The sequence below is a fragment of the Xyrauchen texanus genome, chromosome 30, assembly GCF_025860055.1.
Source record: "Xyrauchen texanus isolate HMW12.3.18 chromosome 30, RBS_HiC_50CHRs, whole genome shotgun sequence".
Lineage (NCBI taxonomy): Eukaryota > Metazoa > Chordata > Actinopteri > Cypriniformes > Catostomidae > Xyrauchen > Xyrauchen texanus.
This window is the reverse complement of record NC_068305.1, coordinates 30,704,581-30,725,196: the sequence shown is the minus strand read 5'-3', so window position 1 is coordinate 30,725,196 and position 20,616 is coordinate 30,704,581. Positions and strand designations below refer to the sequence as shown.

Genomic DNA, 20,616 nt, shown 5'->3' with positions numbered 1-20,616 from the left:
CACATCTGGGATGCCAGGAGGGTGAGCAATCATGAGAGGATTTTCATTTTTGGGTGAACTATCCCTTTAACTGAATTCTGAATACCCTCCACACAGGCTCACATTACATTGGTAAAATATTTTATTTTTGTAATGTTGTCACTTTTTAGTTCAAGCTGTCTCTACTTTAGCTTTCACAAACTCATTTTCCTTACTATGTTGAGCTTTAAGGTGAGTAATCAAATTAGTTTAATGGTAGTACAACCTTCTGAAATTATAACATTCTACCAAATCCTAGCAACAGAATTCAAAAGGAAGTCCACACAAGAAACATATTCTTTCACACAAAAATTGTAGGTAAACTCTGTGTTCCACACTGCCTAAATGACGCCTTCGGAGGTCACTTCTTAGGGATAACAATCATTATCACCATGCTTTAAGGTCATTCCAAACAGAATTTCTAACAAACCATTATTTTTAAAGCCCCACTCTTTACAGCATTCCAAAGCTCTCACAGCGGATGTAAAGTCTTCGAAGGAAATAAAAAACTTAGAAATGTTTTTGGGGCGGGGCCTGGTAGGGAGGGTATAGGCACATATGGTAACCTCTTTGTGGGTGCTATAATGTGGTTCTTTCTCGGTGGTTGTGTAGCGAGTTGAGTGTGGGTGCCGCGGTGTATGGCGTGAAGCCTCTATATTAACAATAATTTTGGTCATTTTATTTTTCAGATTTCAGACACAATCAGAGACAAAAAGTAGAGAACGTGGGCATCAAACAGCTGCCATGCAAACCTTTTCACACTGCACATCAGAACAGCAAAGAGCTACAGCTCTTAGTCAGCATTTCAATACAGATCAGTCTTCCTTAACCTGAGCAGGGCACAGCAATTATTTATCTACAACGTTTGACCATCTGGATACTGATGTATCAAATCTTGGATAAAATACTGGTTACCGAAACACATCCTAAAAATGTGTCTATAAAGCATTACAGTAAATATACAACTACAATAGCATTCACTCTTCCAGATCTGTGTGGATACTACAGCTTCAGGCATGGGCGGGAGTCTATGAGTATAATGTTGGTACTAAATAAGATGTTCCTGTATGACAGTGAGTGTGACTGTGCTGGAGGGTGTGGTGGAGGGAGCAGAGAAATGGGACAGGGTTGGGAGAAAAAAACAGATGAGGGAGTAGAGGTGAATTCTTTGGCTTTATACCATACTATTACAGCCGAGCGATCTGAGCCAAGCCCTCCGCAAGAGAAACATCATGTGACACAGAGGAACAATGCATCCAGATCTCTGCATTGCCGAGGTGTTATTTTTGGAGTTTGTCCTTGCTCTTGCACCTCAGTGTGGTGCAGCCAAATAGTTGTAATGCCTTGCAGGTTAGCAGGACATCTAGGTATATGACAGTGTGAAATATTGTCACATTTATTCATTATAACCTTATTTTATATTTAAAGGTGGTGTAAAATGTTTGTTCGATGTCAAAATAATTTCTTCTATCCCAGCCTAATATGCAAAGTCAACTCTAAGGAAGCCATTGGTGGGTTGATTCCCCAAAAAGTGTAAACACTGTGGATCTGTGGCCCCGTTTACACATGGTATTAAGATGTGTTTTGAGCAATCTGTAGGAAACTGGACAACGCTAAAGACAGGTGTAAACGGGGTCCAAAACATTTTGAAATTTGTCCACTTGAACCACAGTCGAAGTGGTCGAAAGTGATCGCAATCGCATTGAGCTTGTAGTTGACATGCTCAGCCATTCGAATGCATTCGAACAACATCGAAGCACCGCCTAATCCCTTGTCAATCCAACAAGATCACACAGGAAGTTGGCATGTTGTTTACGAGAGTTCCAGCAGCCTAGGATCGGCCACATTATGCAGACTCATTGAGAAGCAGCATATACCATCAGACATTTTTGCATCGGCTAAAGCATGTTTACCTCCACTTGTGGCACGACCGAAAGCAAGTTGCATCAGCAAAGTGGGAGACTTCACATTATCACGTTTGCATAATTAGTGACAGGTGTGATTCGGAGGTTGCATGTTCCCCCTAAAATAAATGTTTTACTCCACTGATGGTTAGGTTTAGGTGTGGGGGTACAAGGGCTGGGTATCGAGTTTGATACATTTTAGGCACCGACAGAATTGCCTCAAAAATATCAAAAAATGTCTTGTCGTTCACCATATTTCAATACCTAAGTGGTTAATCTTGTCAACATGTGTGATAAGCATATAGCATGCTAGATGTGCCCAAATCTAAAATTGGCGGTGATTTGGCTGTGTTTAGGCATCAAGGAAAAACACTAGTTTACGCCGCTTACACCTAGAGAAGCGGCTCACACGTGAGGCTGTAGTGTGTATGCGTCCCAACCCCATAGCTGTAAAAGATGTGGAAAAGATCAAAAGCGTGCCTAAATTTTTTGCAATTTTTGCGACAAGATAATTGCTATCAAGATCGGCAAAACGACAAATCTGATGAAGCACTTGACAGTGCACGAAATAAACTTAAGAACACAAAGTTGCTCCGTCTTCGACTGCAAGTCATCCTCTCAGCGTCCTGCCACAGAGCTTCATTCAAAACTACTGATGAATGCAGCGGCGATATGACTGGGACACCGACAGGAAAGGTTAACGTTTAGCAAACAAACCAACAAACAAAATCGGCTAACTTGTAGTGGTACATGCTTTGTGTACTTGTTAAATTAACGTTTCTGTGCATGGTGACATAGTCTATAAACTGGGACCTACATAATGTTAGATATTGTTTGGATGTAAGGCTATAGATAGCTAGCTAAATCGATGCTAAAAATGTTTAAGGTTGACAGTAACTGATCAAGTTTAACTCACATTAAACTAGTTATCTTGTTAAACCATACTTATCCTTAAGGTTGGCTGAATTAAAAGTTTAGCTTTCTTGGAGGGTTTTTTTTCTCTTCACATTAATGTTATAGCCTCTGCCCCTGCTGACCCTGGCATGAGGAGGCCAGAAGCCTCAGGAGATGTGTCTTTGAGTCTGTAAAAAAGTCAACACACTGAAAAAAATAAACCCAAAGTTTTTTTGAGGTAATGTTTGTAATCTTGTTAAAACAGATTTCATAAAATTGGGTATCGTTTAGGAAAGATATAGGCAAGATATCGGTATCGAATTTTTGGAACGATACCAAGTCCTAGGTTCATTATATGGTGATTCTGGGATTTACCCAAAAAACTATGGAAATTCTTAACCATATAATGGAAACATTTTGGTAGTTTTACAACAAAAAGATGAAAATGACAGATGAAAATGACAGATAAAAATGACGGAAATGGTATTGGCCCTGTTTCTCTGCTATGGTTTACTGTCAATAAAAAAAAAATCCTTGATCACGTCACAGCAAGTGATGAAGCTGCTGCATTAGTGAGGTGAGAGAGAAAAAAGCATTTAGGAATCAGGTTCCTAGGTAGAGAAAAATTATTCTGAGCTGTCTACACCTACCTGTTTCCCCAAGTTATGATATAGAAATTCAAAGCATCAAATTCACACATATGATATTTGAAAATGGCTGCTGGTGGAATAGGAGCAAAAGACAATGACTGGGTCAATGCCAATGGTTGGCACTGGCCTAACCAGGCCCACCCATGGCTATGCTAGTGCACTGCACAAAACTAAGAGTTAAGAAAACTTTTCATTTATGTGTTTTGAAAATAAATGTTTGATCCAAAAATATAATAAAACGGATACATACTGTATACTATGCATGCACAAGACTTGGCGGAATACACACGTTTGCATCAACCAATGGCATGAGTTTGAGGCAGGACTATCTGATTCACTGATCAACGGAAGGTGGATTAAAAATGGTCATTATTTTAGCAATTTTATTTATTGACGCAGATATTGCACACTTCATTTTTAAGTACCAATCCCCCCAAAACAATTATTAGCACTTCATGACTTTTGAAGTAATAACTTTAACAAAAATATATTGTGGTTGTACCATGGTACAGTAATGGCATCATATGCTAATACCATGGTACCTTGATGATATACTTTGGTAATGATCACCATATTCATATACTATGGTATTTATATGGTACTCTAAACCACTTCAAAGGATACCAGGGCTCTACACTAACTTTTTTCCCAAGGAGTACATGCGCTCCTAAATGAAAAAAATTTAGGAGCACACAAAGAAATTTAGGAGCACAGTAAAAATTAAATACAGAGTTTATTAACAAACAATTTATTACATACATATTTATACTGCGTGTATGAGTGTGTGTGTGTGTGTGTACTAAGGGACACACATCTCCCAAATAACATACCACCCAAATCACACATTGAACCCATGCCTATTAAAATCAAAGGCTATCAGTTGTCCAGCTGCTTTTGTATGTTGACCGTCTGGCATACTTAGAGGTCAGCCAGCGATCTCTCATTATGTCAGCAATTTGACCGATCATCTCCACACATTGTCGTATGTGGGATTCATGTAAACTCAGTTTTTGTGGTGGAGTCTGATAAGCGGCACAAATTTGACGAAAGGTTCTTCTTTCACAATGAAGTATGCGATGTTTATCTTTATTTTCAGCTGCTTCCTCTTCTCCTCCTCAGACTGCAGCACTTGCCTCCTCAAGGCTGGATATGCCACCGTGAGATGTTTCGCTACACTATCTCTTTTCAGATTAGCGATGGGCATTCCGGCTCTTTTCATAATTGGTGTTAAAACAATTCGAATTAAATTATGAAATATAATTATACTCTACCTTAACCACAATTTATTTAAAAATGCATTGATTTGTTAAGAAAAATAATACTATTAATCATTTGCATTTAAAGTATAACTTATTGTATATAAATGCATAAAGTGCATATAAATCTAACCATTCAAAACGAATACAGTCTGAACAGCATAATAGACAGGGCCACCGCTGGCCAAATTGATGCCCTACGCATGATATGAGCGTGAAGCGATTGTCTGTGTTACGCAACTGCTTTCGGGTCCTTGAATAACGTATAGCGAACGAGTAAGGGCAGCCGGTGGACTTTCTGTTGCCATCCTAGGGGAAGATGGTGCCCCCCTAGGGAGTTGATGCCCTACGTAAACTGTGTAGTATGCATGTAGGTAGGGCAGTAGCCTACTGATAATAGAATAATGCACCATATCAAAGAAAAATAAATAATTTGCAAAACTGTAGCATCCCACAAATTGAAATAAATGTAAAAAAGAAGGATGTTATTTCACGTGTGCATTTAAAGTATAACTTTTCAATGTATATAAACAAAGTGCATAGCCTATAAATGTAACAATTAAAATACAACCTGAACAACATAAGTTGGCTCCGCCTTCCCTCACGCATCTTTGGTTCATTGGTTGACACTGCGTGGCTGATTGACAGGAAAAACATGTGAGGATTTTAGTCTGAGCAGACAGTCAGAACTAATGTGTGCGCTTGAGCATTTAGGCCTATATTATTTTATTTGTTTTTTTCGTTATTTTTAAATCTTTAGATTATTCATATCTTAATTTTTTTTATATATTTGTATAAATAGATTCTGATATACGAGCGGCCTCGTTCGCAAATGAGCATCACTATTTCAGATGTGGGTTTCCTGACACTAAGGACGAGTTGCCCACCTGTTTCTGCCCTCTACAATATTTGCAGAACATGACGTTGTTTTCGAACTCTAGCCATGGGAACATTTTGAGACAATTTGCATTGAATCTATGTGTTCTCCCTTCACCCTACAGTGGACGTTGAAGTGACAGCTATGGTCACGGTAGCTTTGCTCTCAGCATCCCTAACGTTAGCCGTCTCCAGTAAACCTTGTGAAGAGACTTCATTAGTTGAACCTTGCGAATCCCCCTCGCCAAATTCCTCTTTCTCCTCATCTCTTTTTCGCTTAAAATAAAATGCGATGTCGCCTGTACAGCTACTTTTTTCCATTGTTCACCTTTCTCTCTCTGACTGGATCGCGTCATCACAGAAAACTCGGCTTGTGGAATGTGGGTTTTGTAATTTTTAAACAAATATCTTAAAAAGGGGGGGGTTACGTTTGTAATCTTTATTCGCACACTGTGCTTGTAAATAGTTTTTCCAGTTCCCACATATCTATTTTTAGGGGCAAATGCGAGTGAAATACTCGCACTGTAGAGCCCTGGATACCATCATTTTACAGTACATATCCAAAAACATGGTAATACCATAGTGCATTTTTTGTAAACAAAAAGGCATGCAAATCACTTGCAGTGGTCAAAAGATTACACTTTAACAGTTTTTGTGCATTTGTGTTAGCACAAAACAAAACAGTCCAAATTCTTGTAGGCTTTGGAACATGGTAAGGGAAAACCTGTTAAACATACTGCACGGCTTAATGAATGTATCATGTGGGAAACCCTGTCAAATCATTCCCCAATCTTCTATGGACTCAGTCAAGGGAAAAATAATAAAACAGTAGTGTATGTATACGCATCTTTGCCAACTGGCCATAGATCTATTTCAGTGAAAAGCCCCGGGAGCCTTAATAAATTCACTTTCACAATGGAAAAAAATTATCAGAACAATACAACATTGCTCTGGGTTACTGGTCTAGACTTGGTTGGCAAAGGAAATTTTAATGAATCATTCATGTGTCACTCAAGGTTGTGCATATATTTCACTGGAGGACAGTCACATTCCAGGGGGTTTCGCATATAATTGCAGCTTCACGTTCATGTTCCAACATACATGTGATTCTCATTATGTTGTGGTACATTGTGATGGCCTCAAGGCTCCAATTACTATTCGTCAACGCTAAATGTGGAATCCACATCACTGTCCTTATAAAACCATCAGCGACCGATGAGTCCAAAAAACTTGTGTTTATGAACTGAACTTGGATTGTTCAAACAGTCAAATTTACCCCTCCATTTCTTTTTTTCAAAGTCAGGCCAGGTTTTGAGCCTATACGGGCACATTTTTAAATATGAATGCTGTAAAAATATGTTAGTGGGTTATAAAGAAGCAAGCCATGCAGTCCCTTGTGAAGCAAAATTTGCCCTTGGTGACAATAAACTTCTTCATGACTTAGGTCTTCATGCCTGTCACAGTGGTGTTGAAATGTGAATGAATGAGTGAGTGTGTGTATATGGGCTCATGAGTGAATGACCTATACAGTAGGCCTTTAAATAGTAAAGTCCCCACATAGGGAACAAACACAATGCACAGCCGTTTCCCTCTGTGACATCATGTCCAGCAGCTCAGCAGAGTTTCCTGACGCTGCCCTCCTGAGACTTTCCACAGGAAAAGGGCACTCACACACTCTTTTGCATAAACACAGGCACATTGACGCACGATAGCTCTATCTCAGAAACATCCTGATCTGTGTGTGACAACAGAGCCTTAAACTGCTCTAACATCAGCATGCTTGCATCACAGTAATTTGCACCTGCCTGTAACTAGGCCCATTGCTATATTTGGCTCTTACCGGCATTGCTACCTGCACACAGGCCTAAGCAATGTTGCTTGAAGGCATGTTGGATTTGCATTTCCCTTGAACTCAGAGGACTAGAATAAGTCAAGAAAATTGTAAATGAGACAGCAAAGTCTAAATTAGTATCTTTGCACATTCATTAGATGTTCACAGAATCTAGTTAGCAAAAATAAGCCCATGTTGTATTCTGCATTGTCTTCATTGTTCAGAGAGTTACACAATATGACAGTAAATTAAGACAAGCATTTTTTCAGAGAAGAAAGACTAGCGATTGTTCATTGTATTCACTTTCAATCTAGCATAAATAAGATAATTTACAGATGCAAGGTGAACTCTGCACCTAAAATGTTTGCCTATTTGCCCTAACTCTGGCCTGATAATTAATGTAGCGTCAATTAACATAGTGTTAAACCATCAAGTGCAACATTTAACTAAGAATATACACATTTAAATATTTCTAAATATTTTTTTAGCATTTGGGTCAGTGATGTGATCCAAATTTATTTGTTGAATCTATTATAGTCGTTCAAAAATACATTAAAATGCAATTCACACAATATCATTACTTAAATATACCTCTTCTATGCTGCCATATGCTACTTTTTTCTGGGACTGAAAGCAAGGGTATAGATTCCCCCCCATAATAAAACAAACAAGTACAATATTTATACCATGATCAATGGAAACATGTAAATGCTTCACACCCCCCAATCTATGCCACTGGCTGAAAGTAAAATGTGTAATGTGGTATATGGTGTATGTGTACATATTAATGCATCTTTTGTTGTTCATTGTTAGTTCGTGTTTACTATTAACAAATAAAAGCTTATTTTTAAGTTTTACCAATTAAGCTGTGATGGGTATCTATATAGTTTTGCAAAGATGTGTATTTAGAGATGCATGTTCATGCAAAACCCCAAGAGAGGCCTAAGATTCCACCAGGTGCAACATCCAAATGCCCATGATTAGTTTGTTCACCTGGGGCCGTTGTCAAAATGAAAGCACACTGAGCAGGCCACACTTGAGTTGATCCACCTAGTCTCAGCAGTAAGACTCATTAAGGTGAGCCTCACATTCCACATTCATGCACAAACCAGTCCTGCGATGATGTCATCTTCACTTCTGTCCCCCACTCCCCCTCGAAAATAACTGAAATGTTTACAGACCAGGAACTTTGTCTTTTTAAGCAACTGCCAATGTGAGTTAATGAAACAATATTTTTCTTGCCTCTCACATGCTAATTGTTTAAAGCTTCACTGTGACAACCAGGAGTCAAAATACAGGTGTAGTTTACAAACAACATGTGGCGTGCAAAGCAAGAAATAACTCTTACCCCAGTCGATGAACTCCAAAATATTCTTCTCTCTTCTAAGAGGGGAATTATTGCACTCATCATAAAGGCAGACAAGAATATCCAACAGGGTCTCCACACTGAAGCACTGGCCGCTGGACTGAGACGGGCCATCTAAAATCAGTTTCTCCAGTTTCTTCAAACGCACCTCTCCAGACATGGTTTCAAATGGTGTTGATGTCTCACAGTATGGTCAATATTTGCTTACACGGTAGCAAATGTAAAACTGGGACCGGCTTCAGTGGTGTCTCCTATTAGAAAAGGACGAATTGAAGGCTCAAGGCCAGCTAAAATTATTGTCAAGCTTCAGCAGATCAATCATGGTCCTCCTCGCGCCAGTGCGTCCATCATATCACTCCACAACATCACGAATTTGCAGTCCTTATGTGCATTAAAGCGAAGTTTCAGCCATCGACCCTGCCCTGGTCGGTGGATTTGGCGTACTATATAACCTTGTGTATTCCTTTGTCTTCTTCAGATTTCAGCTTCTCCTTTAAGGGACACTTTTCCACAAAATAAGTCACCAAAGAAGTATAAAGCAATCCACTGAAATATAGTGATATCTGTGTGTATCCATTATGCAGTAACAAAAGCGCATCAGCATTACGGGATCTGCATTGCTACAAAGCTCCATATGCCCCTCCTCTGGCAGGACTGCGAAAGCCTTAGCAAGCTGTTTTTTACCTTTACATTTTTTCCTCTTTTCATATATGAACCGCGCTGTCCTCAAAACGGTGGCTGAGGGTGCTCACGTTGGTTTAGAAAATAAAGTGATATGCACTTGTCGAGAGAAGGTTTGTGGCGAGGAGGAGAAAATGTGCGTCCTCAGTCATGTCGGTGGAGGAGTCTGCCTTTCCCTACTGCTCCCAATCACCGTGTGTATGTCTCACAGCTCGCTGCTGCTGCTGCAGGCAAAACCCGACATCATCATGGCGACCGTCACTGCATCTACTGCGGGGAATGGAGGGATCCACTGGACCGGAGGCAGTAGACTAGAGTACTTAATTGCCATAGGCTATGCAAGTACAGTTACATTCTTGTATGTACGGTTAACTCCCAAGGCATTGACTAAATAGAAATAAAGATAGTAGGCTAATGTAAAAGACCCACAGTACAATGTGTGCAATATTGTGAATGGGAACTGCCACTTGTTATTTTGGCTAGCTCATTCATTCACCGAGGAACATGTTCTCTTAAGTATTGATGAGGATGGTAGGCTAAGAAGATTATTTCAAAGAACTTTGAAATAATAATAATAATTTTGTCTATTTAACCTAAAGAAACTTGTTTGTTTTACACGGTTCTCTTATATTTCTGCATAGATATTAAAGAAATATTCCAGGTCCAATACAGGTTAAGCTCAGTCGACAGCATGTGTGGCATAATGTTGATTACTGCAAAAATGTAATTGGACTTGTCCCTCCTTTTCTTAAAAAAAATATGGGTCACAGTGAGGCTCTTACAATGGAAGTGAATGGGGCCAGTCCGTAAACGTTAAAATACTAACTGTTCCACAAGACGTAAACAATATGCATGTTAACATGATTTTAGTGTGATACAAATGCTTACTAACCTTTTCTGTGTAAATTTATATCCAATTTTACAACTTTGTTGCCATGAGGCCGTAGACCAAAAAACAACATAAAACTACGATTTAAACAACATTATAGCTCAAATAATTCATGGGGAAATGCTTTTATAAAATTATAAGCTTCTGCCTTATACCCTCCAAAATGTGGCACCATTCACTTCTATTGCCATGCCTCACTGTTACCTCAGCTTTTGCTCCCCAATTTGGCATGCCCAATTCCCAATGTACACTAAGTTCTCATGGTGGCGTATTGACATGCCTCAATCTGTGTGGCGGAGGACGAATCTCAGTCCCCTCCGCGTCTGAGACCATCAATCTGCGCATTTTATCACGTGGCTTGTTGAGTGTGTTACCGTGGAGACCTAGCGCGTGTGGAGGCTCACGCTATTCTCCACGGCATCCACGCACAACTCACCACATTATGCAACCATGAGGAGGTTAACCCAATGTGACACTACCCACCCTAGTAACTGGGCCAATTGGTTGCTTGGAAGCCTGGCTGGAGTCACTAAGCATGTCCTGGATTAGAACTTGTTACTCCAAGTGTGGTAGTCAGCGTCTTTACTTGCTGAGCTACCCAAGCCCCATTTTCTTTCTTTGTTTTTTTAAGAAAAGGAGGGATGAGTCAAAACATTTATTTTGGTGGTAATCAAATATGCCACAAATGCTGTGGATTGAATTTAACATAATATTATATAGAGTATTAAGCCTTTAATAAATCTGACATATGTGTCCGATAATTTCATAGAAAAACTAAGAACAGTGGCCTATATGAAACTGGACAAAGTAGGCCTGACACGTCTTTCTTTACACTTAACACCATGAAAACGGCAACAATAAAATAAAATCTGGATGCTTTCCCTCATTCCCCACTAGGTCTGTTCGATTTGTTTGAAAATTATATTTATCGTTTTGTTATTTTATGTTTGGATAAGATTTCTTATACATGTTATTCTCCATTCATTAGGATAGGTTTAGTAGGCTAAACAGCCTTTCTTATTCTTGAGTTGTGGACACAATCTTCATATCAGGCTATTTTTGTATGGTTTAAAAACATGAGCATTTTCGCCCTCTTGTGTAGAATGGTCTTCATTGCAATTACAGGACTTCTATTTCACAAATATAAAGACCGAGCTCTCATATTTTAGTCTGTGAATTTATTCCAGATATGTGATTGCAAAATATTACATTAAATGGATATTTTAAAATATTTCAATGGCAACTCATCCATCTTTTAAACACCTAATAAATTGGCTGTGATGTGGGAATAAGCCCATGCAAAAATATAGGCTAGCTATTATACTTGGCAGCCTGCCAGGAAATGTAGCCTATTCACTTGCAAGGTGTTTAATGTTTCAAACAATAATGTCAGTTGTCTCTGTCATAGCACAGCTGTTCACGTGTAAGCGTTTGCCATTGAGAACACGACCTCTTCTTGAGGTTTATTTCATAAACATTCTCATATGAATCTGACAACTGCCACACCAGGCCTAATAAGGTGCTAATCATGTCTTTCATGTCTAAACATTTGATGTAGGACCAAACTCTGACAGGATGTAAAGAATGTTGAGCAGGAAGTTAACATTCAATTATTAATTTTGTAGCCTATTGGCCGTTTGAATTCGGTAGACAATAAACATCCGTTTAATTTTAAGTTTTATATATATTTGAATGATTTGCGTATGCATTTTCACGATCACGACCCTAATCACTGACAAAGAATTTTCAACGCAGCGATATTTACAGTCGTTACCTTGATGACGTAGATAGAATTGTTTGTTGTTTTATCAAACTGAGGCGGAGTCCGTTTGAATTGGACTTTCGTGTATAGTGAAGAGGTGTTAATTAGCGTATGTTTTGTTGATTGGCGTATAGCTCCAACCTTTGATTAAGGAATATACTACCCGTGAGAATTAGAAGGTACTTATATTGACTTAAGGGCCTCAAAATAATCGACAAGGGAAGGAGAGAAGACTGACACAAGTTACCCTAAGATTCAGGACTTCAAATTACCGATGCACGGATCATGTGTATTGTACAAAACAGCCGCTGGGAAGTCAAATAGACCCCTAGACTGTTGACAATAAAGTAACTAACATGACAATTAAGTAAAATGTAAAAAGAAAAAAAAAATATTAGGATTAAGATTACAATTTCAAATGATGGAATTTTGTTATGCAATTGAAATGTTTAAATCTTGAAATTATTATTATTTTGAGTGCATATGAAAAGCTACCTCTGCAAAGATGCGTAAACAACAAATAAACTTGAAACTTAATTCATGCCAAATTGTTATTACAGCAGCAGGTATTTAGATTATTTAAATTTTGTTTATTAGTCAACGTGGATTTTAATTATTTATTGCGCTTTTTGTAGTTCAGAAATATTACAAGATGGTCAAATATTTAAAACCAGTTTCTAAAAGGAACATTCTTGCCTTGTGGTTCACCACACAGTTTGTATTCAGTTATATTTGTGAATGGGCCAAGCATAAACAGATGACTAATTAATCATCTCTTGTAGCAAATTATGTTAATACTCCTCTGAGCTCAAACAGTGAGCTCTTTTGTCTGGTTCTGCATTTGTATTGCATTAATTTGCCTCCATCTCCAGCCAGTCATTTGTCATCTGTTCTTCCTGTGAGCTTCTTTAGTCTGTCTGACATCTTAGAGCAAATAGAGGGGCCAATACACATACTCAGACACTGGGCCCTCAGTGCCACTAGCCCCTCTTCTAATGTTAGTGTGACCAAACAAGGCATGGCAAATCTGGCAATGGAATCAGATAATCACCAACCTGTGAAGAGCCTCCCAATCCACATCCATACCGTAACCCTGGATTATACAGTCTGTTTGCCTAATAATTTTAATCTGTGCATAATGCAGAAGGATGGTGGTCTTCGAATAAGCATCTAATCCCTCAGCCCACCCAAATGATGATAGGCCCACAGTGAGGTTGATCAACAGAATAGCTTTTAGATGGAGAGACTGAAAAGACCAGACTCTTGCCAGACTAGGAATGTTTTACAATGTCCAGGGGAATGTACACATGAGGAACAAGGGTGCTACATCAACATGCACATGCAAAGAAGGGTGAGTTCTGGGTTCACTATGTCTAGAAGGTCATCAGTAAATCCAGACAAGAACACCGTGTGATAATGTTAAAGATGCTATTAAATGCAAGTAGAGCAGGCTCATATTAGATATTGCTCATTTAATGGAGAATAGACCTTGTGATTGCACAGTTTAATCAGATTATTTAAAGTAAAAAAAGTTATTTTTATTTAAAAAATGGGTAAATGTTATTTATGATCACCCTCTTTAAATAAAGCAAATAAACTGCATCAAACTAAATTGAGTTTAACTGCTTGATATCTAATTTATACTGTTGTACTTAATAATATGTATACTCATATCTAATTTATTTATTAATCAACATGTGTAAAATAGATTGACACTATCTATCTGAAAAAACAACAATAACTAATTTCTATTTTGAACTTGATCAATTGTCATTGTTAATAGATAATTGTAATATATCTGATGTCTATTAGGCCTTTATATTATAATATAAATACAATATACACGTAATAGGCCTATACATACATGTTTAGTAGAAATAGCAAATTCTTGATTTTTATGAATGAATGATTTTATATAAATTAGAAGTCTAGTTTGAAGTTAATATTTTCGATGAAACGTTACTTTCATGTATCATTTTCCCTCTGATGTCAGTCACCACGCCTTTGTCAAAGTGCGAACAACTGGGGGTCTGGTGGGTGCATATAAGGACGGGCCGCTGTCAAAGCAGGGCCATTTCATCCCGAGAACAGGACCGCTTCGGTGTATTTGCATCTAGAAGAATAACGCAATGATGTTTTCTATCCGTGCCGCTTGTCTTCTTTGCGCAGCGCTTTTCTCTATGGTGAAGGGTTTTACCCATGAAGACATGAAAGATGCCATGCTGAAGAAACTGGGACTTAGCGAAGTACCGAAAATTCACAAGAGGGACCTGGAGAACCTTTTAATTCCAGCGCACATTAAGAACAAATATACATCCATGCTGAAACTGCACCACGCAAGGAAGCGCCGCTCTCTTCCCAGTTTAGCTGGCATCCTGAGAGGAATCCCTGGTAATGCAGGTAAGATTACATTGCAAAAGGCAAAAACAAAAATGTGTGTATGTATATATATATATATATATATATATATATATATATATATATATATATATATAGCCACTTGCCAAGTAAATTCAAAATAAGTCGTTAAATGAATAGCTTTTGTATTTTCCAGACATCTCTGGAGAGTTTGTATACTCTGACAGGACACGTCAACGTGTCGTCTTTGAAATGAAATCAAGGATCCCGGAGAACAGCGAAGTGACCATGGCAGAGCTGAAATTATTCAAGAAAGCTCCACATAAACGCTCCATGCCGGAAAGAAAGGCCTACCGAGCCATCAACAACGCCCGGGTGAGCATCTACTGGGTGGAAACCCTGGAAGACGGGTCAAACCGAACTTCACTCGTGGACTCAAGGTAAGCACTGAGACAGCCACAGACAGCCATCATTCTTCCATCAGTTATGGTAATTGCTGACTGGCGTGCTAATTGTCACAACCATTACCTCCTCAGGTTGATTCCCATTCACGAGACCGGCTGGAAAAGCTTTGATGTCACCCAGGCGGTGCAGTATTGGTCGAAGAGTAGCATGGAGATGCCAATGCACCTTGAGGTGTGGATCGAGGGCGAGAGACCCGGCAGTTACGCGGCAGAGATGGCAAAGTGTGTCCACTTCACAACTCAGGATCCAAATGACAACACTCTGGGAAAACCAGAGCTGGTACTTTACACGCTCAACCTCGAAGAGTTTGGGTAAGCGTGGCATCGTTTTCAAAAGAATATATATATAGTTGACACTTTTCACCACAATAGTATAGAAAAAAATTAGAAGTAGGCCTATAGAATGCTTAACATATCAATATAGACCTACTTGAAAAAGTGGATCAAAGTTTCATGACATCAGTTTTGGAATGAACAAATGAAAAAAAAGTGTTATGCATTATAATACAATATTGTAGTTTGTTAAAGGAATAGTCTGGGTTTCATAAAAGTTAAGCATAATTGACAGCATTTGTAGCATAATGTTTACCCCCCAAAAAATGATTTGTCTTAAAATGTCTTTTTCTTAAAAAAAAATTATAAAAAAAAAAAAAGAAATTTACAGTGAAGAAGTAAATGGGGACAATTTTTGAATGTTAAAATACTCACCATTTGCAATATATAGCCACAAGATGTAAACAATATAGGCGTTAACATGATTTTGGAGGGATAAAATCGCTCACTAACCTTTTTTGTGTAAAGTTATATCCAATTTTTCAACTTTGTTACTATTACGTCACAACGTGGAACAGTTAAAGGAATATTCCGGGTTCAATACAAGTTAAGCTTAATGGTCAGCAATTGTGGTATAATGAAAATTTGCAAATCGTCCTCCCTATTCTTAAAAAAGCACAAATCTAGTTATAGAGGCATTTACAATGGAAGTTAATGGGGCCAATCTGCAAACATTAAAATACTAACGGTTTCAAAAGTATAGCAACAAGACTTAAACATTAAGTGTGTTAATGTGACTAAACTTTTCCGTGTGAAGTTGAGACAATATTTCAACTTCTTTGCCATGACGACGTTAAAAACCTAAAACAACCATAAAGTTTAAAAAAAAAAAAATTAAACAACTTTACAGCTTAAATAACATACACGTTTTAACAGAAGAATTAATGTAAGTGCTTTAATAAAACGATATGCTTCACATTACTGCATTTAAACCCACATCACTGTAACGAGTTTTCCTTTTTTTTTTTTTTTTTTAAAGGAGGGACGGGTCGAAATTATGTTTTGTGGTAATCAATATTATGCCACAAAATGCTGTCGATTGAGTTTAACTTGTATTAAACTCGATAATATTCCTTTAACGTTATTGACAGGAAAAGTTCCTAGGCTACTTAAGAATAAAAAAGTATTAAGAATGACAATGTGTTCATTTTTTCCATTCTTCACCTTACAGGTCTAGTGGAGATTGTGAAACCAACAAAGACAATGAAATGTGCTGCAGGGAGAAATATTTCATTAATTTCCGAGCCCTTACTTGGACCCAGTACTGGATCATCGAACCATCCGGTTATCAGGCGTTCAGGTGCACTGGCGGCTGCCGGCAGCCCAAGCGTAACTATGGTTACGGAGAGAGAAAATGCGCCGTTGTGGAGAGCGCGCCACTACCTATGATGTATTTGGTGAAAAGGGGAGACTATACAGAGATTGAAGTAGCTGAATTTCCCAATATGATTGTTGAAAAATGTGGATGCACAATGGATAATATTTCAGTTGTATGAATATGCCACTATGCCATCAGCCGGTCTTCATGACGCACAGTACTTTAAATCATATTAGTAGCAGTTTACGGCAAAAAGTTTTCGGTGTGAACTGCCCCTTAGAGCAAGGGTGTTGGCAACTTAACCCTTATAAGATACCTCAAGCACTTTGTATAAATTTGTAAATATTATTTTGATATGCATTTATTTTTTGCATTTGTATATGACGCCACATACAGTGATCAGATTGAGATGTTATATTTTGACCAGTAAATACAACGTTGAAGAATGTTGTATATTTCACTATGACTGAATATAAATTAAACTATTTTTCATTGAGACTTCTCTCTTCTAGTTTTGTGATTTTTCTCTTGGTCAGCCAAATAGATGTTTGCATATTCCAGTGTTTGCAGTTGGTCGCATGGAAAGCAGACATGAACACACAAGCCAGATATGTTTTGTTTACTCTGCACCAGGGGCGTTGCAGTTGTTTTAACAGTGTGTGTGTGTGTGTGTGTGTGTGTGTGTGTGTGTGTGTGTGTGTGTGTGTGTGTGTGTGTGTGCAAAATTAGCTGCAAAAATAAAGGGCATCTTGTGGAGCACATGCTTCTGTTTCACACATGACAATAAAAGGCTGAGCACAAGCTGGTCCTGAATATATAATTTAATCAATTACAATTATGACAATTGTGCATGTGCACAATTGTATTTTTTACTCTGTGCTTGTGCATTGTGGGATTTAAACGTATCCAAGTGGCTCCAGTGTTTTGACCATGTTCACCAAAATTTGTTCTGATCATTTAATGATTCAGTGACCATTTCTGGTGATGTCAGAAGGTGGTGACAAATTAGTGTCTTGTGTGAAATTAGTTAATCACTGAATCCATTATCAAAAGAAAATGTTAATCCTTTAAAATATGTATGTCTACATAGGCCTACATAAAAAGAGTTTTGAGTAGAGGTTTTAAGCATCATAAGGGCAAAGCAAATCTATAATTTCCCTAGTTTGTGAGCTGCTGAGAATGACTTTTATCAAAAGACAACAATAATAGTCTTATAATAAGTAGGAGTTTCCATAACGTCCGTACATTTTCATGTATAAAAAAAGTGTATCTACAAATCTATTCAATTTAGTAAAATGCTGAGAAAATTTATGAACACAGCAGATCTGTATTTTTCCTACATTTTGTTGACTGCACACCAACATAGAGGTAAAAAAACCCTGGAGATGATATTAAAAATAGCTTAACATATTTAACACAGATGTAGTAATCTGCTTTATTTGGCTAAAACAACCGATCAAAATATTACCTCACAAACATAATGTAAAAAGTATAACTTAATAAAGACTCATGCACTGATATAAACTCCACTTACAATGCGTTCTTAATAGAAGGATTGTCCTTTGTTTTGTTCTGTAGTGCTTTTCGTGTAATGCTGCCAGTCAAGAATGATATGCTGTAAAATAACTCTAATTTGTGTGTTCCTCATCTCTAGATTATTAATTTAGATCAACATCAATGCAGATAAAAAATTTAAAAAAACATGGATAAATGAGCATTGTTGGAATAGAAATGAATGGAGCTGCATTGTCTGACTGATGGCATATTAATTAAGGGTTGTTTCGGATCATGAAACTCACCTGTGATCAGGGCTGCCATCAGGATTCATGGACAGGGGGACAACATTTTCAAATGGGGGGGTGTAACTGACTTTGACTGCGGAGTACTTGTACTCCGCTTGTACATGCTCATTGCCAACCTGAATATGAAAAACTGATATTCTAATAAAGAGCGTTTTCTTACTCAATGGTTTTTGTTTTATTCATTTAAAAAAACAGAAACAGCTTACTGCCCTTATCCACACCCACTCTAGCACAGTCCACCACCTCCCACCCATCCTTGCATTACTCACTCACTTACTGTTTAGGGATGCTATAGTCTCTCCCTCAGTGGACCTGCTCTACATGGTGGGGATGCTCGTCTCTCCCTCCGTCTCTGATAGAGGGTGATATCATAGGAAGAGACTGATTAATTTCTTGCTGACTTCAGGTCTAAAAATGAGCTAATTGCAAGCTTTAGTAATTCCAGCAGGTTGCAATATAATTGCCGTATGAGTAGGGATGGTATCGTTAGGATTTTATCAATACTACTACTCTGATTGATACTTTTTTTAAAAAAAAATCAATTATTAGTTATTTTTTATCAATTATTAAATAATTGATAAAAAATATATAATTTTTTAAAAGAATGTTGTATCTAGAGTAGCAACAGCAATGTTTACCACAGCAAAGTCAATATAAACTCAATATCTCACAGGAAACAAATCTAAAATGTCAATAAATGGCTGTGAAGAAAGCAGGGAAGGCTGTCATCAAGGGGCTGTGCTGTGTCAAGTGCAGGTGGACCTGTCACCGTCTTTGCTGCCTACATAGCGCCGGGGAAAATTGTGATGTTTATTTTTAATTTAGATTGACGTCATATATATATAAAAAATTGATTTCTCAGCATTGGTAACGTGTCCCACATTTGATTTGTTGGGATCTGGTCACCCCTAGTGTGTGTGTGCGCGTGTAGCGAAGCTCCGAAACAGAGTAGAGAGGCTGAAGCAGCGTGATTATAAATGAACCGTAATGTCTTTAATAATTTAGCACCGGGGCCCGTTTAATACCATGTTTTGGTACCCATCCCTACTTATAAGGGCATTTATATCTATATATCTATTATATTGATATCTTATCTAGCTAAGTGAACGTGCTAATGTTCTAAAGGTTAAGCTAGCTAGCTGCAGTTTTATTTGCTAGTCTACACTAGCTCCTCACTTTTGAAACGTTCAGCTTCGCCTGATAAGCAAGAAATTTGGCCATCGCCTCTGCTTCTTTCGTTCACTTTTGCACTCTGATTGCTCGCTTTTCATTTAAATACCCCTGATTTTAGCCTTTGGTGAGGCATTTTCACTCTAGTAATTCCCGGCTTTACACAATGCACATCGTGTGTGTTCCGCACATCTGATTGGCCAGGTGTTTCGACCAAACCATTTTCACAATAACTGCGGGGGGATGGGGTATCATAATCAGATGACAAGTTGAAATGTGTTTTAATGAAAATAATTTATGTATTTATCATGTAAATACATATGCATTCTATTTTTGGTGATATAAGCCAGTAAGTCAATTGTTGTACTTGATCTAATTAAGGGTCAACTATAGACCTTGGGCCCAGGGTTTTACTCTTTTAGAAGTGATATAAGTGTGGGTAAGAAACAGATCGATTTTGAAGTCCATTTTTGCTTGAAACTCTTCTCCCTTCCTAGTAGGGGGCGATATGCATGAAGAATGTGAATCACCAAAAACACAAGAATGTGAAAGCGATCCGTTTCTCACCCACACCTATCATATCACTTCTGATGATATTCATTTAACCACTGGAGTCTCATGGATTACTTTTATGCTGACGTGTGATATTTTTAACTTCAAAATTGTGGCACCCATTCATTTGCATATGGACCAATAGAGCCGAGAAATTCTTCTAAATATCTTTTAAGTTCAGCAGATGAAAGTCACACACATCTGTGATGGCATAAGTGTGAGAAACATTATGAGAGAATTAAAATCTTTGGGTGTACTATCCCTTTTAAGATAAAAATACCTGTAAGATGCACTATAATAGTCCAACCTTTTGACATTTTGGTGAGAATGGTTACCATTTACACATTTTTGTAAGGGAAACAGCGCATGATAATAAAGTTATCATGTAACAATCATTATATCATCTGATTAGAAAATAGTTCAGAGAACATTTAAATGAGAAGGAACATTCAGTGCTTTATCTCAGATGTTTATTCCATTATTTAATTACAC

The 20,616-nt window shown here is 37.9% G+C and overlaps 2 protein-coding genes across 2 annotated transcripts in view; one reads left to right on the top strand and one right to left on the bottom strand.

Moving 5' to 3' along the window:
- The window catches only part of cdc42bpab (CDC42 binding protein kinase alpha (DMPK-like) b), a 114,523-nt gene extending 105,441 nt beyond the window's left edge, over window positions 1-9,082 (bottom strand). Inside the window, exon 1 of the mRNA XM_052098405.1 lies at window positions 8,778-9,082. Within this exon, the coding sequence (XP_051954365.1) occupies window positions 8,778-8,955 (178 nt within the window). The 5' untranslated portion in view covers window positions 8,956-9,082. The remainder of the gene's footprint in view (window positions 1-8,777) is intronic.
- A 5,177-nt stretch (window positions 9,083-14,259) lies between these two features.
- Window positions 14,260-16,982, top strand: lft1 (lefty1). Its single transcript, XM_052099256.1, has 4 exons — window positions 14,260-14,527; window positions 14,682-14,925; window positions 15,022-15,261; window positions 16,454-16,982. The coding sequence occupies exons 1-4, from the start codon at window positions 14,260-14,262 to the stop codon at window positions 16,776-16,778; spliced, it is 1,077 nt and encodes a 358-aa protein (XP_051955216.1). The 3' UTR covers window positions 16,779-16,982.
- The last annotated feature ends 3,634 nt before the right edge of the window (window positions 16,983-20,616 follow it).